Source organism: Kryptolebias marmoratus, linkage group LG14 (genome assembly GCF_001649575.2).
Source record: "Kryptolebias marmoratus isolate JLee-2015 linkage group LG14, ASM164957v2, whole genome shotgun sequence".
Classification (NCBI taxonomy): Eukaryota; Metazoa; Chordata; class Actinopteri; order Cyprinodontiformes; family Rivulidae; genus Kryptolebias; species Kryptolebias marmoratus.
This window is the reverse complement of record NC_051443.1, coordinates 4,987,426-5,009,828: the sequence shown is the minus strand read 5'-3', so window position 1 is coordinate 5,009,828 and position 22,403 is coordinate 4,987,426. Positions and strand designations below refer to the sequence as shown.

At 38.2% G+C, this 22,403-nt stretch overlaps 2 protein-coding genes across 8 annotated transcripts in view; both read left to right on the top strand.

The window, feature by feature from the left end:
- Nucleotides 1–2,323: 2,323 nt before the first annotated feature.
- On the top strand, nt 2,324–2,641 carry LOC108242582 (histone H3-like; the record flags this gene model as incomplete). The annotated part of the gene is made up of 1 exon (XM_017427500.1): nt 2,324–2,641. A coding segment is annotated over one exon (318 nt), but the record flags the coding sequence as incomplete, so codon positions are not given.
- Nucleotides 2,642–4,223: 1,582 nt separating this feature from the next.
- The window catches only part of mast4 (microtubule associated serine/threonine kinase family member 4), a 149,618-nt gene continuing 131,438 nt past the window's right edge, over nt 4,224–22,403 (top strand). For 5 of the 7 annotated variants that reach the window (XM_017427536.3, XM_017427534.3, XM_025008409.2 and 2 more), the window contains exon 1: nt 4,225–4,700. In XM_017427536.3, the coding sequence (XP_017283025.1) occupies nt 4,506–4,700 (195 nt within the window). In that variant the 5' untranslated portion in view covers nt 4,225–4,505. Of the gene's footprint in view, nt 4,701–22,403 lie in introns of all 7 variants that reach the window. The other 2 variants (XM_017427532.3, XM_017427535.3) reach the window with 1 other exon arrangement.

Genomic DNA, 22,403 nt, shown 5'->3' with positions numbered 1-22,403 from the left:
TGTTAATTCTGCAGCATTATTTAATATTTTACTGCTGTTGTAAGGTGAAATTCATTTCAGTATGCTGCACATTGTTGCCTCACAGCAAGAAGCTCCTGGGTTTGACTCCCAGCTGGTTCTGTTAGTGTGGAGTTTATATGTTTACCCATGCATGGTTTTCTCAGGGGTACTGCGATTTCCTCCCACAGGCCAAAACATGCATGTTAGGTGTGGAGATTCTAAACTGGCCTCCGCTGGTTAATATTACCCACCATCATGAAAAGTGGGCAATAATGTAATTGCCTGTGTTTGTGTGCTCATTTGTCTGACTGTTAACAAAATATGTCATGAACCACTGGATGGATTTTATTGAAACTCTCAGAAGACAATCATTGGATGCACTTCTACAACTGACTAACTTTTAGAGTCAGTCTGATTTAAAATAGCTGCCATACCTAAATGACTAGTAAAAATAGAAATGGCTTAAACTCAGCCAGTTTTACAAATAATGAGCTAAGATTTGGTGTGGTAGTAGTTGAGAGTGTTTACAACACATACTCTGGGCAATATGCATTTTTTAATAATTTTATTTTGTCTCTCGGTTGGTTCATGAATGACTGGTGACCCGTGGTATAAGTCCAGCTTTAGACACCAGTTATCTGTGACCCTAAACAGGACTAGGCAGGTACAGAAAATATATGAATGCATTAAATTCTCTGTTGAATCCTTAACATAGTGTTTGGATATACAAAGCATCATTCTCACATCTGTGTAGATCAGTTTTTAATTTGTGATTCTGTTGAAAAATACAATACAGAATTTTAAGTTTTGTCTTCAAATGTTCAATTTAATAATAATTATAACGAAAACTGAGAAAAAATGTCAGTTTTTATTCTTTATCCTCTTTTCTAGCAAGTTTATTAATTTCCAAATTTGTTAACCTTCTTGAAAGACACAAATACATATGGACACACACAGCAATAATTACAAACAAACAAGTACTGTAAAAGATGACTACAATTAAGTCCTAAACCAGAATCTAAATTTTTATCTAAGCTGCTAGATGTGAAAACTAAACAGATTTTAATGAATTTCACCCAGTGGCTCATGAAATATTTTGCGAACACACATAGTTGGCTTCAGCAGTTTTAAAATCACATCTTGTGGAATCAGTTGGTGCTTGGAGCACATGATGGAGATGAATGTCAGCTACTACCACCCCAAATTTGAGCTAAATATCTGTGAAACTGACTGAACTGAAGCCATTTTTGTTTGTCACAGTGACTTGGCTGTGGCAGCCATCCTAAATTGGGTTGTCTAGAAAACCTAATCAGTTGTCGATGTACATCCAGTGATTACTTTCTGAAAGTTTCCTCAAAATCTGCCAAGTGGTTCATGCTATCTCATGAACCACGTCACACAACTGAATACAGAAACATGCAAAAACATTATCACCCACCTTTTGCATGTTAGAGTGAGGCAATAAAATGATTAGAGATCTGAAATTATACATAACCCGACAGACAGAACCCATGGTGGTTGCGGTGTGTGTGTGTGTACCTGGTCCTAGTATGGTGGAATGTCATTTTTGGGTTAAGGGTTAGCTTTAGGGCTAAGGTGTGAAATGAGTTTAGGTTTTGCTTAAGGTTAGGTATGTACTGTTAAAGTACTGTTATGGTTAAAGTTGGGCTACAGGAATGAATGGAAGTCAATGCAATGTCCTAATAAAGGTAAAAATACAAACTTGTGTGTGTATGTGCCACACCCTCTCTCTTGTATTTAGATGTTATCTTGACCTACTTCTTTTCTCAGAGAAAAGAAGTCAGACTGTCAGTCATGTTAAGTTTTTATTTAGGACAAGAGCAATTTTATATGACTAAATGCATAGTTTGATATCTGTGATAGACTCACTGTCTGCCCAAGCTGTACCAGTCACCAGCCGAGAGCTTCATGATGCCCCCTGTGACCCCTGCAGACTATAAAGTCAAACATTAGAGCACTCAGAAATAGAAAGTACTTATGGAACTTTGTGCAAGTGTGCCCTCTAGTGGTAAGTATACTCTCTGCTTCTGAATTCTAGAATTGTGCTGCTCGAGGTGGCTGCATGTTGGAGTAGCTCTGTTTCACTCATTCTGAGATACTGTTTTTGAAAACTTTATTAACTTTATTCCTCTTTTTTTCTTGCTCTTAATCACTTTTTTGGGATGATTATTTCCTCTGGTATCATGTGCAGCTGGAAGGACTTTTACTGAAACCTTTTCACTTTTGGACATTTTGTTATGATGCGTAACCATGAGTCATGACAACAAGTGTTAAATGTGAAGAACCCTGAAGTCCAGTCGTGGCCAGAACCAAGCAGACCGCCCGTAAATCCACCAGAGGGAAAGCTCCTAGGCAGCAACTCGCCACCAAAGCCTCCTGCAAGAGCACCCCGGCCACTGGCAGAGTGAAGAAGCCTCACCTCTACAGGCCGGGTACCGTAGCTCTCAGGGAGATCCACCGCCACCAGAAGTTCACCAAGCTGCTCATCCGAAAGCTGCCCTTCCAGCACCTGGTCCGGGAGATTGCCCAGGACTTCAAGATCGACCTGCGCTTCCAGAGCTCGGCCATCATGGCTCCGCAGGTGGCGAGCAAGGCTCATCTGGTGGGGCTCTTTGAGGACACATCGGGACAGACTGCTACAAGAGGTCCTTCCTGCCCACAGCCATCAGCATCTATAAAAACTCTAACAAAACCAGGACAATGAGCTACAACAACATTTAATTTCCCTTTGGGAATAATAAAGTATTTTTGAATTTGAATTTGAATATTGAATTTGATCCACATGTGCTACTGTTATTGTAAACATAAGGGTTCTTTCCAAGAAAACACAATTAAATTCCTGTTGCAGAAGTAAATATGCAATAAGCTGAATGTCAGTGCAGAAAAAAAACTGTTCTGGGAGGACTTCAGTTTATACATATATACATACATACATACATACATACATACATACATACATACATACATACATACATACATACATACATACATACATACATACATACATACATACATACATACATACATACATACATACATACATACATACATACATACATACATACATAACAGGAGAAAATATTTCCAAGAAACAGAATGAGCTTTAGCATAATGTGAACCATGTTTAATTGAACTGATTGTTGTCCATTAAGAGAACGAGCAAATTATCCCATACAAACAGCACATGCTCATTTTGGGACTATGCAATAATCAAAGCCTACTTGACATGGTCATGTAGTTTTAGACATCCACTTTTGGATGAGGCCAAACTTTACCAGAACAACCTAACAATGCATCTGAAAGCTATTCCAGAGCTAACAAACAGCTTAACATGCATTAAAAGGACCTAACAACCCTCAGAGTCTGTTTTCTATAGAGACAAGCTCTTGTAAAATATGAAACAAAGTGCCATTGGACTCTGCTCAGGCCCAAGTTTCCTTCAGAACAATAAAGTTTACTTCCCTTCTACAAGGAGCTGACTGTTTCAGAGAAGCTCTGTGCAGAGCATCTTGATACTTGAAGGATCTATTTTTAGACTTTAAAAGTGGGTTTTATTACACCTTACTCACTGGATATTTTCATATTTGGTAATTTAAGAACATTTAGTCTAATGTGCTTCTGTACTTTTAGTACTTCTACTTCTTTTATTGAAGCAAATATTTAAAAATAAAGCCATGGATCAAAATGTTGGCATTTGTCCATTAAAGTGCAAGGAAAGTAACTAACAAGTAAACTCAATCTGAATTAAATGCTTTTGTACTTTAGACAAATTTTAACAAGGTGGTTAGGCTCAGGGTTAGGTTACAGAACTGAACGCAAGTTGATATAATGTCCAAATGAGAATATAAATACGAACGTATGTGTGACGTGTGTGTGTGTGTGTCTGCGCTGTGGGTGGGTGTGTATCTGTTCTCTGTGCACAGATAAAGTGAAAGACAAAGATAACAAAACTTAGAGCAAGAAAAAATACCCCAAATATGAGAAAATAAATACAAAAACAAACTATTACAAACAAATAAAGGGGAAATAAATAAATTAAAGAGTATTAGGATGACTAATAATTTAAATTTGTTTTTCTTAAAACTCCCATCAGCCAATCAGCACACACCTCCGGTTGACAGTCAGGATTTGTCAGGTTCAGCTGCAGTGATCTGATTAGTCGGCGCTCCAAGTTGTGGGCGGGGCTTCAGTTGGGCAGTAGTTGTGTGATATGAGGGGCAGCGGCACCACCTGAATGGCTTCAGCTGACACCACAACCAGGGAGCCCGTGCTGTGTGGGAGCTTTGGAACCGATTCGATAGCTACATTTCTATCCACAACATCAAATGTTAGCGTCGTGACTTTATTATCTTTTCTCCCCCTCGAGCTTAAAAACGAAAGTCGAGTCTCGCTGCTCGTTGAGGGGAAATGAAGCGAACAACAGCAAAAGCAGGTGTTCTGACGGGTTAATTAAAGTCTGCGGTTTGTTTTTACTTGTTGACATAATGGAGGAACATTGGGTCCTGGCGTCGTTAAGCAGCGAGAGTTCGTCTTCGTCCTCCAGTTCCCACACTATCTCCGAGGAGGTGGAAGACGTGACTTCTCAGATGGACGTCAAAGTTTACATAGACGGACAAGAGGAACAAAAGTCGGACCAGGAGGATGGTGGAGACGTAGGACAGGATAAGACAACAGAAAAGGTAAACAAACGCAAGAAACTGTGACAAGAATCAGCAAAATGAAACTTAAAAACGTTACTGTTTAAAGGAAGTTATTTAGTTTAAATGAAAAGCACAGTAATGTTAAACCTTTTAGGTTTGTCTTTAATCTTTATCCCAAGAATAGCTTTTCTGAACTCAATGAATCCTTACTTTTGGCTCAGATATCAGCTTTCAGCCTGACTGAGCTGAGCTCATCATATTTATAAGGTTACAGAAGTCATAAAGTCTAAGTCTGATTCATGCGGTGTTTCTTTGACCTCATCTACTTTTTATACGGCCTTTTTATTGTCTCTGAAATTATTGCGATAAACGATAATATTGTTTGGAGGCCTTTTTTTATATGGAGAGCAATTTCAGCCAAAATTAAATAAATAAATAAATGGGTAAAATAAATAAATGAGTAAAATAATTCAATAAATGATAAATAAATGAGTGAAATAAATACATGAGTAATCGGCAATTCGTGTATCATTCGTTCTTTCCATTTTCAATTGACTATCAAAAATCAAATAATAAAACAGATTTAACAAAGTGTAATATTAACTTTAGTTTTACACATGAATCATAGACACTTCTGTTAACATGTATAGTTTTTGGAGATGACATGGGAAGTTGAAGACAGATGAGATCACATCATCTCTAAGCTGGTCCTGTTAAAGTCCTCTGGTTGGAAATGTTCATTACAGAGCTGAGACGACTATAGCAACAAAACCTTCCCTTCATTTTTCATTTAACATTTTTCTGAAAAATGTATTATTTTCCCATTTTCCAATTTCCTTTATTCATTTAGTATTTCCCTATTTTTTTTATTTATCACTTACCATTTTCCTTCTTCGTTTCTCCTTTTATATAATAATGAGGGGCGGTGTCTTCAGGCTACAATGTCAGCCTTTTGGTTGGTTAGATGCATCTGCAGCGCTGAACTCCTCAGGACTTTCCCTCGAAAAAGCAGTCTAGGTATGGCGAACGCAGAAGGAGCAGCACATTCCGTTTTTACACCGAATACTGTGACCCAAACAAAACTGCAAAAAACTGCAAAAACTTGGTGCTAGTTGTGCAAACAACGGAAGTGCTGTGGACAATGTTGGCCCTGTGTTGTTGCTGTTTTTTAGACCTATGGGATTCTCCTGAGACTTCAGGAAGAGAGGCGATCATAGATAAATGAAAAATGGTTAAATAAAAAAGGGAAAAATTAAAAGTGGATATATGAAAAATAGATAAATGAAAAATAAACGTATAAAAGACTAAATATAAATGGGAATAAAAATGGCAATTGTTTATGTATTTATTTCACTCATTTATTTATCATTTAATGATTTATTTTACCCATTTATTTATTTATTTATTTATTTTAGCTGAAATGGCTCTCCATAGTTTTAAACTAATGTAATGATAATAACATATTAGTGCAAGTGCATCCTCTCAAAGATTAGTAAACTTTACTTTTAAAAGAACACTTAACATTGAACTGGAACACAAAATAAACAAAACAACCGAAAACAAAAATAAAATGGACTTTCAGTCTCCGTTAACAAAAAATGCACTTGAATAAAAACTTAAAAAAAAAAAAAAAAAAAAAAAAAAAAACGGAGATGAAACCTACATTCAACCAAAACAATATGGATTATTAAGTCCGTAAACTAAACTGCACTTCAGAAAGTAATAATCATTAGTTTTATAGTGAAGACGGACAAAACTGACAGTTTTATAAACAAAAAGTGCAAACTAACAAATGCACACGGCGACAGAAGTACAAATGCAACATATCGGCTCACAAAGGTTCAGCGGTTCGCCTCGGTCATTTGGTTTGAATCTGAAGTGCTCCCACACCGCTGCTGTTACTTTGAGGTTGAAACCAATTCCATTTCGTTTTTTCCCCCAATATCAAACAGCGTTTCTTTAGCTTGCTAACTACTACCGGGGGCTAACGCTGCAAAGCTACAAGCCGAAGCGCCTCGGCTGGCTACCTGATGTGATAGGCCACGCCCCCCTTACACTAAGAGAAAGGGAGGGGTCAGTGAAGAGCATCGGAGCCTTTTGTTATCTAGAGTCTTCAGTAGAAAGAGAGACAGACACAAAGGAATGATAACGCTGATAAATGAAACTTGTCGACCTCATTTTCTATCGTGAGATTAATTGATTTATCGTTTATCGCGACAGGCCTAGGAGTCAACTCTGTTATCAAAATGTATAAACCCAGTAGATGGGTTTAAATAAAAATCTCAGGAAGTAAGAGTTGGATGTACATCTGCAACTGATAAACTTTTGAAGTCAACTTAATTCAAGATGGCTGCCATAACCAATTGACCTTCCAAAAATGGCTATAACTATTCTAATTCTACAGATATTGAGCTAAAATTTGGTTTGGTAGTAGCTGAGAGTAATCCTCTAACTCATATTCCATGCATCACACAATGCACCAGATATTTATTTAAGTTTGGCATTTACTCTTGTCTGTTAGCAAAATATAACATAAATCACTAGAGAGACTTTATTGAAACTCTCAAAGTATTCAATGGATGTGCTTCTACAGCTGATTAACATTTCAAGTCAACTCAATGCAAGATGGCCACCACAGCCAACTGACATTAGAAAACACACACAATCCTATAACTCTGTCAAGTTTTCTCCTATTTTGTTAAAAGGTGATATAGTAGTAGCTGAGAATAATAATTAACATAAACTCGGAGCGCTAACTGATGGATCAATATTGCGTCAGTCGTTTGTCAACATAAGATGATATTCTGGCTTCCTGTTCATTCTGCAAACCTCTGATACTGAATGGGTCCAGAGTCTGTCGTTTAGAGTGTGTTTGTTTCTATATGGACCTGCTAGTTAAAACAAAACAAAACCCAGCAGGTTTATGTATCAGTGTTCACTGCTCGGAAAGAACGCTAAGGACGACTCTTTTAATCATTTAGAAGAGAAGAATACTGGGTCATCTCATGTTTCCCACACCTTTGTGTGGGACACAACAACCAGTCCTGTCCATGCAGCTCAGTCTCAACGTGTATAAAGGCGGATGTTATTGCGTCACTTAAGATGAGTGGGGACGTTTTGTGATTTTTGAAAACAGGAGTAACAGTGTAAAATGTGTACATTTAAAACAAAGTCCTAAAATCTTGTTTTTTTTTGTACAAAAAGTTGAGTGTTTCTTTTTTTTTTTTTTTTTGTTAGTCAGGACGGCAATAATAAAATAAAAGGACTTCAAGGTTATTTTTAAATGGTATGTAATCTCCATCCATCCATTATCTTCCACTTATCTGGAGTCGGGTCACAGGGGCCTCAGCCTAAGCAGAGAGGCTCAGATTTCCCTCTCCTCAGCCACTTGGGCCAGCTCCTCTGGGGGAATCCCAAGGCGTTCCCAGGCCAGTTGAAAAACATAGTCCCTCCATCGGGTTGTGGGTCTTCCCCTGGGCCTCCTCCCGGCGGGACATGCCCAGAGCACCTCACCAGGGAGGCGTCCAGGAGGCATCCTCACCAGATGCCCGAGCCACCTCAACTGGCTCCTCTCGACGTGGAGAAGCAGCGGTTCTACTCAGAGTCCCTCCTAGATGACTGAGCTTCTCATCCTATCTCTAAGGGAGAGCCCAGACACCCTGCGGAGAAAACTCATTTCAGCCGCTTGTATCCATGATCTTGTTCTTTTGGTTACTACCCAAAGCTCGTGACCATAGGTTAGGGTGGGAATGTAGATCGACATGTACCGTATTTCCTGGACTTAAAAGCCCTCAATTTTCTCAAAAAACTACAGTGCGCCTGATAATACAGAGCACCTTATATATGTAAGAAGTCATAATGATTTAATACGACTTTGGTAAACTACAAAGTCGTACCACTTGCAGCATTACGCCCCCACATACTTGGGTGTAATATGCGTACTCCGTGAGCCACGCAGACTCCGGACAGACTGTCTGCGGACAGATGAGACTTCATACTTGAATGTACAGATTGCCTAAAATTCTCCTGTGACAAATTTCAGTCATGGCGTCACCAGACGAGGAGGAAGAGATCACTTGCCTCTTAGCTTTAAAAAAAAAAAAAAAAAAAGAAAAGAAGGTGCCTTTATCCCCGTTTCTTCACCACCAGGGCAGCACACCTGTCAGTGCTGCACAGAGAGCAGCAGTCATGTTGTGCGGTGGCACCGATTCTCACCTGAGAGTGGTTGGTGTCGCACACAAAACAGTTCAATGTGAACACTGTTTCTCGACGGGCAGTTTATTGTGCGACACACAGTGCGTGTATGCAGTCATAAAAATTTATCTTTGCGCAGACTTGTCCATTGGAGGTCCGCGCAAACTCAATGCTAACTCAAAGTGAAGTGAAGTACGCCTGAGTATGTGTGGGCCTTTACGTCGGTGCAGTATTCTCTCTGTTTTGTTTCGCTTAATGATCCTTACAGTCCGGTGCACCTTTTATATATGACAAAAGTTCAAAAATGGACCATTCATTGAAAGTGTGCCTTATAATCCAGTGCACCCTATAGTGCGGAAAATACGGTAAATTGAGAGCTTCGCCTTTTGGCTCAGCTCTCTTTTGACCACGACAGATCAGTACAGCGTCCACATCACTGCAGATGCAGCATCAATCCGCCTATTGATTTTCCGCTCCATTTTACCCTCATTCATGAACAAGACCCCAAGATACTTAAACTCCTCTATTTGGGGCAGGACCTCTTCCCTGACCTCAACCTGCAATTTGTTTGTAAAATTAAAGGCTTAGCTTTATATTGTAAGTTACTATATTTTATTAGATTTTAGTGCAATGTCTGTAAAACTGATTGAGTTGTGGCCGTTTTTGTTTTCTAAAGTCAGTTGGTTGTGGTTGCCATCTTGAATTGAGTTGGCTCCAGAAGGTAATCAGTTGTAGGTTTACATTCAGTGATTACTTTCTGACACTTTCCTTAAATTTTATCAATGGTTCATGAAATATTTTGGTGGTACGTTCACACACAGACAGGTAAAAACAAAAAAAAATATTGCTGCCTTTTGGCAGTGGAGAAAATAAATATTTAGATTTAAAATGGATAATATACTTATGAGGCACAAAGTGAGACTCATCTTGATTCCCTCATTTCAGAAGAAAGAACAGTTCTAGTGTTGTTTACTCAGGAAACAGAAGGAGAAAATGAGGAAGACAGAATTTGTGCCTCAGCTTTCTGATTTGCCTGTTGACTGGATGCTTCTGCAGACTGGTTTGTCTGGCTCTTCTTTTCTCAGAGTACTTTAATGGGTGTGTTTGAGTTTCACACATTTGTCTGACCCATAAATCTTTTCAAAACTGTGATGAAAGTCAACATGTCTTTTGGGCGGTAGGTGTCTGACTCTCTCTCCACCCTTTTTTGATGTTCGCTGTCAGCATAGGGGAAGTACAAAAAGTTGTGTAACCTTTTTATTGCTGTTATTCTGCAGTTTTTATTTATTTGTGGTTGACTTTTCTGGTGACTGTGTAGGTGTAAACAAGTTGGCAGTCAAAAGACAAATTTTATTTAGTTTTTAAAAAAGCAAGTAATTGAATTGATCATCATTTCTCTGTTTTGAAGATAAGCAAGTTGGTATTTATTTGCAGAACATTCTCAGAGGTTCCTCGGATGATATGCCTGGGGTGGTGTAATGTTTCTAAATGTTGGTTCTCAAATAATTTGCCTTGGCTCAATGACAGTTTGTCAGTCTGTTACTTTAAACAACATTTTAGTCATTTTTGAAGTTATGTTCTGTCAAAAGTTATCAATATTTGGTACCTTATCAGCTATAACAGCAGACAGAGCATGGAGTATGGACAAAAGGGCAGATATCTTCCTCTGGGATAGACTAATGACGAGCCAAATGAGAGCCTGTTTTATATAGTTTTTCAGGATTAGAAAAGAACCTGTTCTCAAAATGACATACTGGTGTGAAAGAGCCCTACTTTAGAAATTCTAGTTTGTTTAGTTTGTCACTGTTTTCTTAACTAAACAGTGTTTGGGAGTGGGGCATAAATCATTATATGCATCAACATTTATGAAGATAATCTAAGCACGCCACTTTCTCCTGTTGTTCATAGTTGAAGCCAAAATTATAGTCTTTTTTTTAATTTTTATTTCTTTTTGGGGGAGAGGATAGATTCTATGATGTATTTTTGGAGCCAGAGCCTGTGCACTAGGGATGTGGGGCTGTACCATTGATATAAAAGTCTTGCCTACACACAAGTCACTAAAAGGCTGTCATGTTGTCAATCACAGTGTTCACATTTTCTGTTAAGCCTCAAATAACCAACTGAAAGTAATTGTACTGAAGACAAAAGAAAGCCACAAACTTGAATAAAGAGTAAGGTAAAAACTGTACTTCTAGGGTAGCTTATCCTTTGTGATTTCCACTTTCGGCTTCTGGACCGGTCTCTAGTTATAATGTATCTTGATGGTTATATGCTGCTGGTGCTGTTGGATGTATCAGTCTGCTGGGTGTTGAGTAAACTTGTGACTGACTAGATGTGCTGATCATGCAGACTAATAGAATTAGGAGCCTCTCGGTATGGTCTGTGTTTAGCAGAAAGAAAATGACAAACTAAACAAATGTTGTCATGCAAAAGTATAGAAGTTTAATAATAGCTAATGTAGTATTCTTTCACAGTAGCATGTTGCTTTTGAGAGGTTTTTTTTTATAAGCCTGAAAAATTATATAAAATGTGCCATTAGCCTAGCCTGGACAAAGACTTCTGAACTCCTCTTAATGCTATATAACCCATGGCATTGCTGGTAAGGTACTATTTGAAAAAACATCCCTTAGAAAAATGAGCAGACTATCTCTTTAATAAATATGAGATAAAACAGGCAAGCGTATCCTTTGAATGTATAAATTCAACCCAAATTCAAACAATTTTTAAATGTATGCTCTAATTCTGAACCTGGTGTCCCGTCTCCTTTTTTAAGATCCACATTCATGTTCATTTAAAACTGGTGACTTCACTTGGGCTGACCTCCAGAAGATGAGATGTAATATGACCTGTTAAACTGAACTAAACAGACAGCTCAAACACTGCAGAGCATGTTGCTATTGCCGCAGAATTAAATAGAAACCTTGACATTTGACATGTGTCTTGGACCCAATGACTTAAAGAAGGAAAGTGTTTTTGAGAATCTATGACCTCACTTCTCCATTCTGACCACTCACTCATTTAGCAGACTCAGCACTGTGAGGTGCTTTTAGTAGTGAGACTCTAAATATGATTTTGCTTCACTGAGATTTTTTTTCTTGCTGTGTTTGGTACCCATCTCTACAAATGTTTGTTTCATTGCAGCTTACAGCCTCAGACATATAATTCTTACTGTGAGCACAAACAAAAAATATCTGCAGATGAGCCCAAGTTTATTCTTTTCCTACAGACAAAGTAACAGAACTAAAATGGTGAGCCTGCTATTTAGTTTTATAAACTAGATATAAGTTGTCTCCATTAGTTACTGTTAATACATATGAAATTAGGACTAGTCATAAGTGTCCCTGTTATTTTTTTTCTTGTTTACATATGCAGTTGCTAAGAGGGTCATGAGAGTTTGGTTGTCCAGTCCCCATGTGTTTTGTGGATCTGGAGAAGGGTTACATCTGCATTCCCCAAGGTATTACAGGAGTATGGGGCTCTGGAGTCACTTTTAAGGGCTATCCAGCCCCTGTATAACCAAAACAAAAGCTGTCTTCATTTCCAGCACAAAGTTAGAATAGATTTTTGTTTTATTTCTCTCTCAATGGAGAAATTCCAGTGAACACCGGTTGAGATTGTTTGTGGTGTTGGTTGAACTCCATCAGGGCTGTCCCTAGTCTCAGATTCTGTTTGTAGAGTTCATGGACAGGATCTCAAGACACAGTTGTGGAGAGGAGGTCGTCTGCTTTGGAAACCTCTGAGTCTCATCTCTGCTTTTTGCAGATGATGTGGTATGTGTTGTTTTTGTTTTGTTTTTTTTGAGCCATGACCTTCTGCGTGGATTGGGGCAGTTTGCAGATGAGAGTCAGTTCCTCTAAGTCTGAGGTCATTGTTCTCAACCGGAAAACGGTGGAATGCTCCCTTTGGGTCAGGGGTGAGTCTCTGCCTCTAAAAGAGGAGTTCAAATTGGAAATTGCCATGAGTGATAGTAGGAGTGAGTGAGAGATGGATCAATGGATTGTGACTCTCAGCAATGAATATGTTGCTATAGCCTGCAGGGTTTCCCCAGCGTATTATAAGCCTGGCGACTTTGGTGACCTGGCCGCCAGGCTAAGCTCTGCTTGTTTATTATAAATACGTCATTTTTTATACATGTTTTTTCCCACCCCCACTCCCAAAACTGCTACCTTTATGTACCTCACCGCGCAAGGGTAACGCATGACAATAGTGACGCAATCGCGCTATCCCCGCCCCTGTGCGAAGGTCCCGCGCGGTGTCTCGACGTGCACCTTTTGTAACTTGGCCCGCGCCGTATTTATAACCGTATTTCCACTGGTTACGTAGCGTACTGCCCCCGTCTTTTTGGAGAAAACTGCACCAACGTAAGCGCCAAGTATAAATGCTCAAGTCCACGCACTGTTCGTGAAGCCCTGAGGCCGAGACACCTGCAGCTACCTGGAGTTAGCAGGTTGTAGGAGCCACAGCAATAAACCTGGAATGAGCGGGTTTAACCAAAAATGATTAGTTGAGCTGAAATTCACCGGGTTGCTTTACAAGACTGAATACGGTAAGCATGTTTTATACTTAGTGTAAATATTATCCTTGTTTAACATTAAAATTATGCCATATGCGAGTTGTCTGTTCTTATTCATTGGCCTAGAAGTGAGACGTGTGTTGGTGCTTTGTTTGCACTTTTTCATTTATGTTAATTTAATTTATTTGTAAATGTGACTTAAATTAGGATTTAAATTAGGTGCAATCAATTTGTATTTATTTTAATTGTATTTTTGTTCAAAAAAGTGTTTCAAAAGTGCCTTTTTGTAAAACTGTAATTGTGTAAATATTTGGCACAAATATCTTACAATATCAAATAATAAATAGCCATATTTTCAACTTTCCTCTCAACTTTAATCATTCTTTTTACTAAATCACGGTCGGCCGGCAATTGGCCGGCGATCAGCCTGAGAACGGCTACCTACCACCGGGCTTAGCTTCTTTTTCTGGGGGAAACCCTGCTATAGTCATGAGGTTTGGATCATGACGTAAAAAATTAGATCCTGGATACAAGCGGCTGAAATGAGCTTTCTACATTGGGTGACAAGGTCAGCCTTAGAGAAGAGATGAGTGCTCCATTATGGCAGCTATGACTATGTGGTTAGAGCAGTTGTCCTCCAATGAGAGAGTTAGTGGTTCAATTCCTGGCTGCAGTCACATGTCAACGTATCCCTAGGCCAGGGGTCGGCAACCCAAAATGTTGAAAGAGCCATATTGGACCAAAAAAACAAAAATGTCTGGAGCCGCAAAAAATTAAAAGCCTTATATAAACCTTATAATGAAGGCAACACATGCTGTATGTATCTATATTATCTATATTAGCCAATCTGATAGGCTAATATAGCTGCTTCGGAGTAGGGCCAGCTGCTTCGTGGGCGGCGCTAGCTTAGCTCCTGTTCACTCATTGGTCGTGGTTGATGGGTAAATGAGGGCACAGATTGTGTTGTAAAGCGCTTTGAGTAGCCTGGTTGGCTAGAAAGGCACTAAATCTGTATATCATTCATTATTTCTATTTTCAATTGGCAATCAAAAAACAAATAATGAAAAACTGACTGATTATTTTGTGTTTTGTTTTTTTATTATAATGCCAAAAACAACAAAAAAAACCACCTGTTTTTTCATATTTCACTGTTAGGCTAAGATCGAAAACATGAAATGGAAAAATGGGCAACAGGACAGAATTTGATTTTAATATTTAATTGGTCATGTTTAGGTGAACCAGAAGTTTGGTAAGGAGCACTAGCAAACATCAAACGTTAGCTTGTTACCCACCACCATAGACATTATTTACATAGAAACCTTGAAGACTAGCGCTGTCTATTGGAGCTGACATCTGAGTTCGGCTGCCATCTTGGCTGGGTCCCTCACGCGCCCCCCAGTTCATTTCTTTGTACTGTGGAAGCTGTATGCCCAATTGAAATCATCCGAACTCTCCGAGTTTTTACCCGATTTTCACAGTTTGGTTTGTTACAAACAGCAGACATGTAGTTATGATACAGGATGCTTTCACACTTTAAAAATACATACTTTCATGCTGAAATACTTTGTTTTATGCTCTTTAATAGTATGGCATATTATTGAATGTATATTTTAATACATTTCAGGGTATTCTCCCGAAAAAGAGGCTAAGCATGGTGGTAGGTAGCCGTTCGCAGGCTGACTGCAATTTAGTAAAAATAAATTATTACAGTTGAAAGAAAAGTTGAAAATATGACTATTTACTATGTGATATTGTAAGATATTTGTGTCAAATATTTACACAACTACAGTTTTACAAAAAGGCACTTTTGAAATACTTTTTAAAACAAAAATACAATTAAAATAAATACAAATTCTTTGCACCTAATTTGAATCCTAATTTAAGTCACACTTACAAATAAATTAAATTAACATTAATGAAAAAGTGCAAACAAAGTGTAGGAGGAGTGTAGGAGTTTTATTTATTTTTAAAAAAAAGGGTTTTACTAATTCATAATCTACTTAATTTTAAGTTTAAATTTGAACAATGAGTTTAGAAAACTTGTACTAAAATCGAACATTGTATCTTTTGGTCATTCTAAACCCAGCATAACAAACAATTCCAGTTTTAAAAGAACTGTTCTTTTTTTTTTTTTTTGCATTAATTTTCTTAAAGTTTTTTACTTTTTTCTAAATGTAAAAACAGATGAACAGCTTGTGACAATATTGAACTACTTTTTGCCTCTTTTCAGATATTTAAGCAAATAATTAGCAAAGTAACTTTCAACAATTTTTCTTTCAACTGACTCTTTCTACATCAAATCATTTAAGAATTAAATAATTTATTCCAAATGGCAAAATGTTTGTCTACAACAGGGGTGGGCAATTATTTTTTTCCATGGGGCCACATGAGAAACAGAAAATATTGTGGAGGGCCGGCCAAAAGGCTGATCTCAATTCTGCATAATATTAACTGTACTTCTTTGTAAAAAGCAGCAAATAGCATTGTTTTGACAAGCTGGTAAGAGTATATGTTATAATTAAGCAATGAAAACATGAGGTTGCCTTCCAAAAAATGTAATTTATTCAAGCGAATTTCACAAAACAATGGGAAAGGCAATAAATCACTAAAACGGCATCATAAAAACACACTAAACATGCAAATAAAAATAACCACAATACAATTAAATTCATGCACAACTCAACCATTTAAAACTTTTTACATTTTTAAGTTATTTTTTCTTGTTCAGTGAGAGAAATCTAGTCTCTGCTGGGCTTTAACGAGTGCATCAAAATCAGGTTGAATGTCTGAGGTGGAAATGCGAAGCACAGCTGACAGATGATCGTCAGTGAGAGATGATCTGTACCTGGATTTCGTGAACTTCATCATTGAAAATGTTTGTTCACATATGTAGGTAGAGCCAAAGAGAACCAACATCTTCTGAGCATGTCTCTTCATGTTTGGAAAGTTCTCCTCCTTGAGAGAAGAGTAGAAATCCAGCAGAGATCCTGATTTAAAGAGCTCTGCCAGTACTGCATCAGACTGCAGGTCAATGAGTTCCAGCTGAACATCACTGGGTGCATTATCCACACCGCAGGTAAAGGGAGAGGAAATCATGTGCATTTCATCCTCGATTGTTCTGAGATCTTCAAATCTCCTTGAAAACTCACAATGCAATGCTCCTAACATGGATGAGTACCTGCGGAGGTGATCGGCTGATGGTGTGACTTCTTTCAGGGTTTGCATGTGAGTGAGATTGTTGCTCTCCAGTTGGCTTGAAAGAAACAGCATCTTTTTCATGAAAGCCTTCACCAGGGTGTGCATTTCATGAACAAAAAGGCCCCTGCCTTGCAGTTTGGTATTCAGGTCATTCATCAGTGCGGTCACATCAACAGCAAATGCAAAATCTGCCATCCAGTCCTCATCTGAGAGCTCTGGGATGTCTTTGCCTTTCATCTCACAAAACTCTCGAATCTCTGTTTTCAGGTCCCAAACTCTTTTTAGCACTTTGCCCAGGCTGAGCCATCTGACAGGTGTGTGGTAGCTGATGTCACTATGCTCAGACTCATGGTCCTCCAAAAGTGTGACAAACTGTCTGTGATTCAATGCCCGTGCCCTGATGAAGTTTACTATGTTAGTAACAACATTAATAACATGGTTCATTTTTAGCACTGACTTGCACAACACATGTTGGTGTATAATACAATGCAAAAAAATTAATTCCTGATCTGTGTCGATTTCAGCCACTTTATCTTGCATACGTTTTAAAAGTCCCACATTTTTCCCTGTAAGATTTGGACAACCATCCGTTGTGACACCTGCCAGTCTGTCCCATTTCAGTCCCAGTGTGTCCATGCACGCATTCACCTCCATGAAGAGATCGCTCCCTGTAGTTGTCCCTTTCATCGACCGCATTGCTGCCAGCTCCTCCGTAATCTTGAAGTCCGGCGTTATCCCGCGGACAAATACAAGTAACTGGGCTGTGTCACGGACATCACAGCTTTCATCCAAAGCCAAGGAGAAAAAGTCAAAACTTGCCACTTCACGTTGCAGCTGAAGCTCCAGATTGCACGATATGTCCTCGACCCTTCTCGTCACGGTTCGCCTGGAGAGCGGGACTTTCTCAAATTCTTCTTTTTTTTCAGGGCATATTAAAACTGCAGAGTCCACCAAGCACTCTTTGATAAACTCCCCCTCCGAGAATGGCTTACTGGTTTTAGCGATTTTGTGAGCTATCACAAAGCTGGTCTTGGTTGCTGCATCCCTGGATGTGTGAAGCTTGGTAAAAAAGCCTTGCTGCTTTTGCAGTTTAGCTAGCAAAGCTTCCGATGTCCGCGCCCTTTCAGCATCAGTCACGTTCTTGAATTTCTCCCCGTGTTTCGTCTCGTAGTGCCGACTCAAATTGTAGTCCTTAAACACGGCGATCTGCTCCCCGCAAACTAAACACACGGCTTTACCTCTCACTTCAGTAAATAAATACTTAGCAGTCCAATTTTTGTTGAAAACCCTGCATTCGGCATCTACCTTTCTTTTTTTAGCATGAGCAGACATTTCTGAGGGCTAAAGTCGTCTTGTGACTTGCTAGTGACAACGATCAAATCACGCCCATGCCTCAATATACGTTTTGCGTCATCATGTACGTAAATAAAAAACAACTTCAAAATAAAAGCAATGCAGCTTCAGTCCATGCATCAGGTAAAATAAGAAAATATGTTTATTTTGTAATTTCCAATTAACGTTACACGGGCCGTATGGGCCCTGGGGCCGTACAATGCCCAGGTTTGCCCTAAGCAGAGCTGTGTTATTTCATGAAGCTGAAGTGGACAGTTTATGACGTTTCTGTGGAAGGCAGTGAGTTTCTCCTGGGACTCACTGTGTGATGAAGATAATTCCCCTTGTGACTACTGCATAAACATCTGCAGTATTTATCAAGACAGAGAGTAAAACTGACAAGATCAGAAAAACAAGCCTTCTCTTTAAACATTAGAGCAAGATTAAAAAAGACCTAATTTACCTGTGGAAATTTAAACATCATACTGAAAATCAACTAAAATAGTAAAACATTGTTTTGTTTCTTCAGCTTCTACTACATGAATGACTGTCTGCTTTACTTTGCAAAAATATTTAAGCTAGAAGACATCTTAAATTAAAAACCTAGCAGTCCTTGAAGAAATGCATACCCCCCAACACCTTTTATGCCAGAGGTTTAGACTGAGATTATCTTATGTTGAGGAGTTGTAGCCATTTTGGTCAGATCTTTTAAACTACAAATACTCAGAGTTCAATCTTCTGACAAGGCCATATGGTCACTGACACCATCAATATTTAAACCTCTTTTTTTTGGCAACCCCAACAATTTTTTAAATATTTGATCCAAATCTCCTCATTAGCTTGCAAGTAATCTTGCGAACAGCTGGACAGACAAATAGACGGACAATAAAAAAACAACTCCATCAAAAACAGAACCTTCTTGGCGGAGGTAAAAATAACCAAACAGTCTTTCTTATTTACAGGCTGCTCAAAGGGTTGGGTTTTATGTAGCTTTAGGGTTGACAGATTATTAACAGGACAGATCCAAAATCATAATTTATTTAGATAAATACATCATCACAATCACATGACTGTCCACTCATAACTATGGTGGTCCATTTGCAATTTCCACCTTTGCTTTTAATATGGTGAGAATTTAGAAAAAATACATTTAAAACCAAAACAAGGTTTCAACAAAATGGGTCACCTGTGACCTTGACATTTGACCCCATGACCTTGAAATCAATAGGGATCAACTTGGACCCATGAAGTGTCCACCTGTGCAGTTTGACATTCCTACATTAAACGGTTGCAGAGTAATCTTGCTAACAGTTGGACAAACATACAAACCAACCAACGATACCAAAAACAAACCCCTTGGCAGAGGTAATATTACTGTGAAATGGCAAGCAATATTGTCATATCTCACATAATCTATTAGCACTTGGAGTATGTGTTGTGAATGACTGTCAACTACAACCACACCAAGTTGTAACAATATCTGCAAAATTCACTAAGATGTAGTTATTTAAGGTTAATTAGTTGTGGCAACCATCTTGACTTGAGTTGACTTCATAAGTTGGTCAGTTGTAGATGTACAACCAATTATGACTTTCTGAAAGTTTCATTAAAATCTGTTCAATGGTTCATGTAATATTCTGCTAACAGTCAGAGTTGATTCCAATACTTATTGGCCAAGTTTTAAACATAGATGTTGTGCAATCAGTTAGTATAAGTTGGGCCAGGCATTCAGCTACAACCACAACAAATTTTAGTTTGAGTTTTGAAAAACTGAATTACAGCCTTTTTGTGCTTGCTAAGGTTGCTTTGCTGTGACGCCATATTGAATTGGGTTTACTTCAAAAGTTGATCAGTTGTAGATGTCCATCTAGTAATTACTTTCTAAAAGTTTCATTAAAATTTGTTCAGTGATTCACAAAATAGTTTGCCAACGGTACAGACAGACAGACACACACACACAGATATGAGCAAAAACAAGATAGCTCCTGCCTCCCCTTCAGCAGTAGGCAATAATTAACTTCACTAAAGAAAATTACAGAATAAGACAATAAAATAACTGGATAAACACACAGACACTGCAGTCTTAACATGACAGCCAGAAGTATAAAAGGTGACATCAAATTATCATCATCAAATTATTGTATCAAAACAAAACCTAAGAAATGCAAAGCTTAGAAGTTTAGGGGGTAACAAAGCTATTCTAAAGCAGCTGTAATTGATCACATTGTTGGAATGGTGCACTATTAATGGCAGCTCTGAAAATTCTCCCTGAGACTGCAGTTAATCAGATTTACAGATATTTAGGTAATATTTGGTGTGGAACGAACTGAGCACCATCCCTAACACATTCTTTAAGCGCTACACATTGCACAACATCTTTGCTAAAAAATTAACATAATCCACACCATACACAGAAGAGGCTTTACATCAGTCAATTCTCCAGTTTCTAAGCTAATATTTGGTGTGGCAGTAATTGAGTCATTCACAATACACACTCCAAGTTCTAATTGATTGTGATCCCACGAGATACCGCAAGATTGCATGAGAATATACATATTACTTTTGAGGTTTAACCAAAATGGTTGCCATTGTCATTTCTCAAAATAAAATGATCTTATTTTAAAACTCTGCCATGAAAAGCAGCAGGTGATATGCATTCCTTGAAGGAATGCTGCCTTTCTAATGTTACTGATGATGATGATTTGTAACTGTAGTTTAACACATTTTATTCATATTTCAGCAGGCAGCTGCTTTAAGGAAACACTCACCCCGGTATTTCATTCATTTTTGTTGGACTGAATGCTGTTCTGTGTCACTCAGTCAATCACCCTGGCCAAACAAAAAATACTTATAACAGTTTATTTTAGTGGGTCTGTGCTGTCTCACTTTTGTGTGAGACAGTTGTTTACATTATTTTCTCAACTGCCTCGACTATCTCTTAAGAACATTGCGTGACCGGCTCTAAGATCAAAGAAAAAACATTGCTTTGATGGAGGCAGAATATTTTGAGGAATCCTGAGTAACAACCTTTTCCAGAATGCTAGGGTAGGGTTTATATTTCAGCAAAACAATTACCTTTCATAGCTTCAGACAAAAACAGGCGGTTGCTTGTCTCTCTCTTCAGGATTTTTTATTGAACAGGTTTCAGTGGTAGACCAGGGTTGGTGCTAGAGCTGGTTCCATAAAACTATAGTTAAGATTCAGTTTGGTTTTCCACTGTCAACCCTAAACCAGAGCCTTGCGATTATGTCACACTAAACTTCTCTTCCTGTAAATGATTGATCCTTCCTTTGTTTTGTCTCTCAGCTCTGTGATACTCTAAAGAAACTCAGAATACTTTATCTCCACAGATCTCAAGTTTGTGTCAATAGTCCACCAAACAGATGTCTTAATATCACTTGTTTATTTTATAAACAGTTTTAAACAACAGTCTGTGTTTGTGAGCAGTTTACTGACTGGCATTTTGCTCTTCAATCAGATTTATGAATTGATAACAAGACTTAAAAACAGTGTTTAACTATTGGAATTGACTCTGTCTGTTTAGTAAAATACATCTTGAAACAAATGGATTTTAATTAAACAAAGTAATCACTGGATATTAATCTACAACTGATCAACTTTGGGGGTCACTCTAATTCAAGATGGCTGCCACAGCTAATCAACCTTATCAGTGGCTACAACTCAGTCAAATTTACAGATTTTTAGGTAATATTTGGTGTGCTAATAGCACACAAAATCAAAGTTATTCACAACACATACTCCAAGTGCTAACAGATCATGCAAGATGTTGCACAATTGAATGAAATCACGCATAAAACGGCTACACATAAGATGACCTTGGGCTAAAACTTTGGCATGAAAGATGGTGGGTGATATCACTTCTCTTAGGACTAATAGGTCTTTAATTTATTCTGCAAAAACTTTTTCCCTGAATGTGGAAGGTCAGCCGTTACATTTTACATAAGTACTTGCTTGTGTATCAATATTTGCTGCTGTTTGATAATATTTAACTCTGTCTCTGTGTGTGTGTGTGTAGTTATTCAAACTGTGTGTTGTGTTCTTAAAGAAGCAGAGGGCAGCAGGAACATCCTGTGTCACTGTTCACTTTGAGACTAAGTGGATTAACACAATCTGGTTAAGAGTCTTTGCACTCCTACGACAGACTGTTGATTCACAATCTGTCTGTTGTTGAGTTTTGACTCTTCTTCTTCTAGTCTTTAGTGGGTACATTTCTGAATGTAATCCACAGCTCAGCAGTCAAATTGACACAGGAGTTTTAGGTATTTGGTATCTCAGCAAAATGTCTCTTGGTCGAAATTTAACTACTGGTCAGCATCAATCTTCAAATTAAATTAAGGCAAGAGACAGCAGCAGTTATTGCCAATTAAGAAGTAGGAGGATGCTAAACTTTATATATTTTTTCTTTGTTTTTTGAGCAAGAATAATACCAAGATGCCAACTTTTTAAAATAAATCCACAGTATTGCCTATTTATTTTGATCCTGA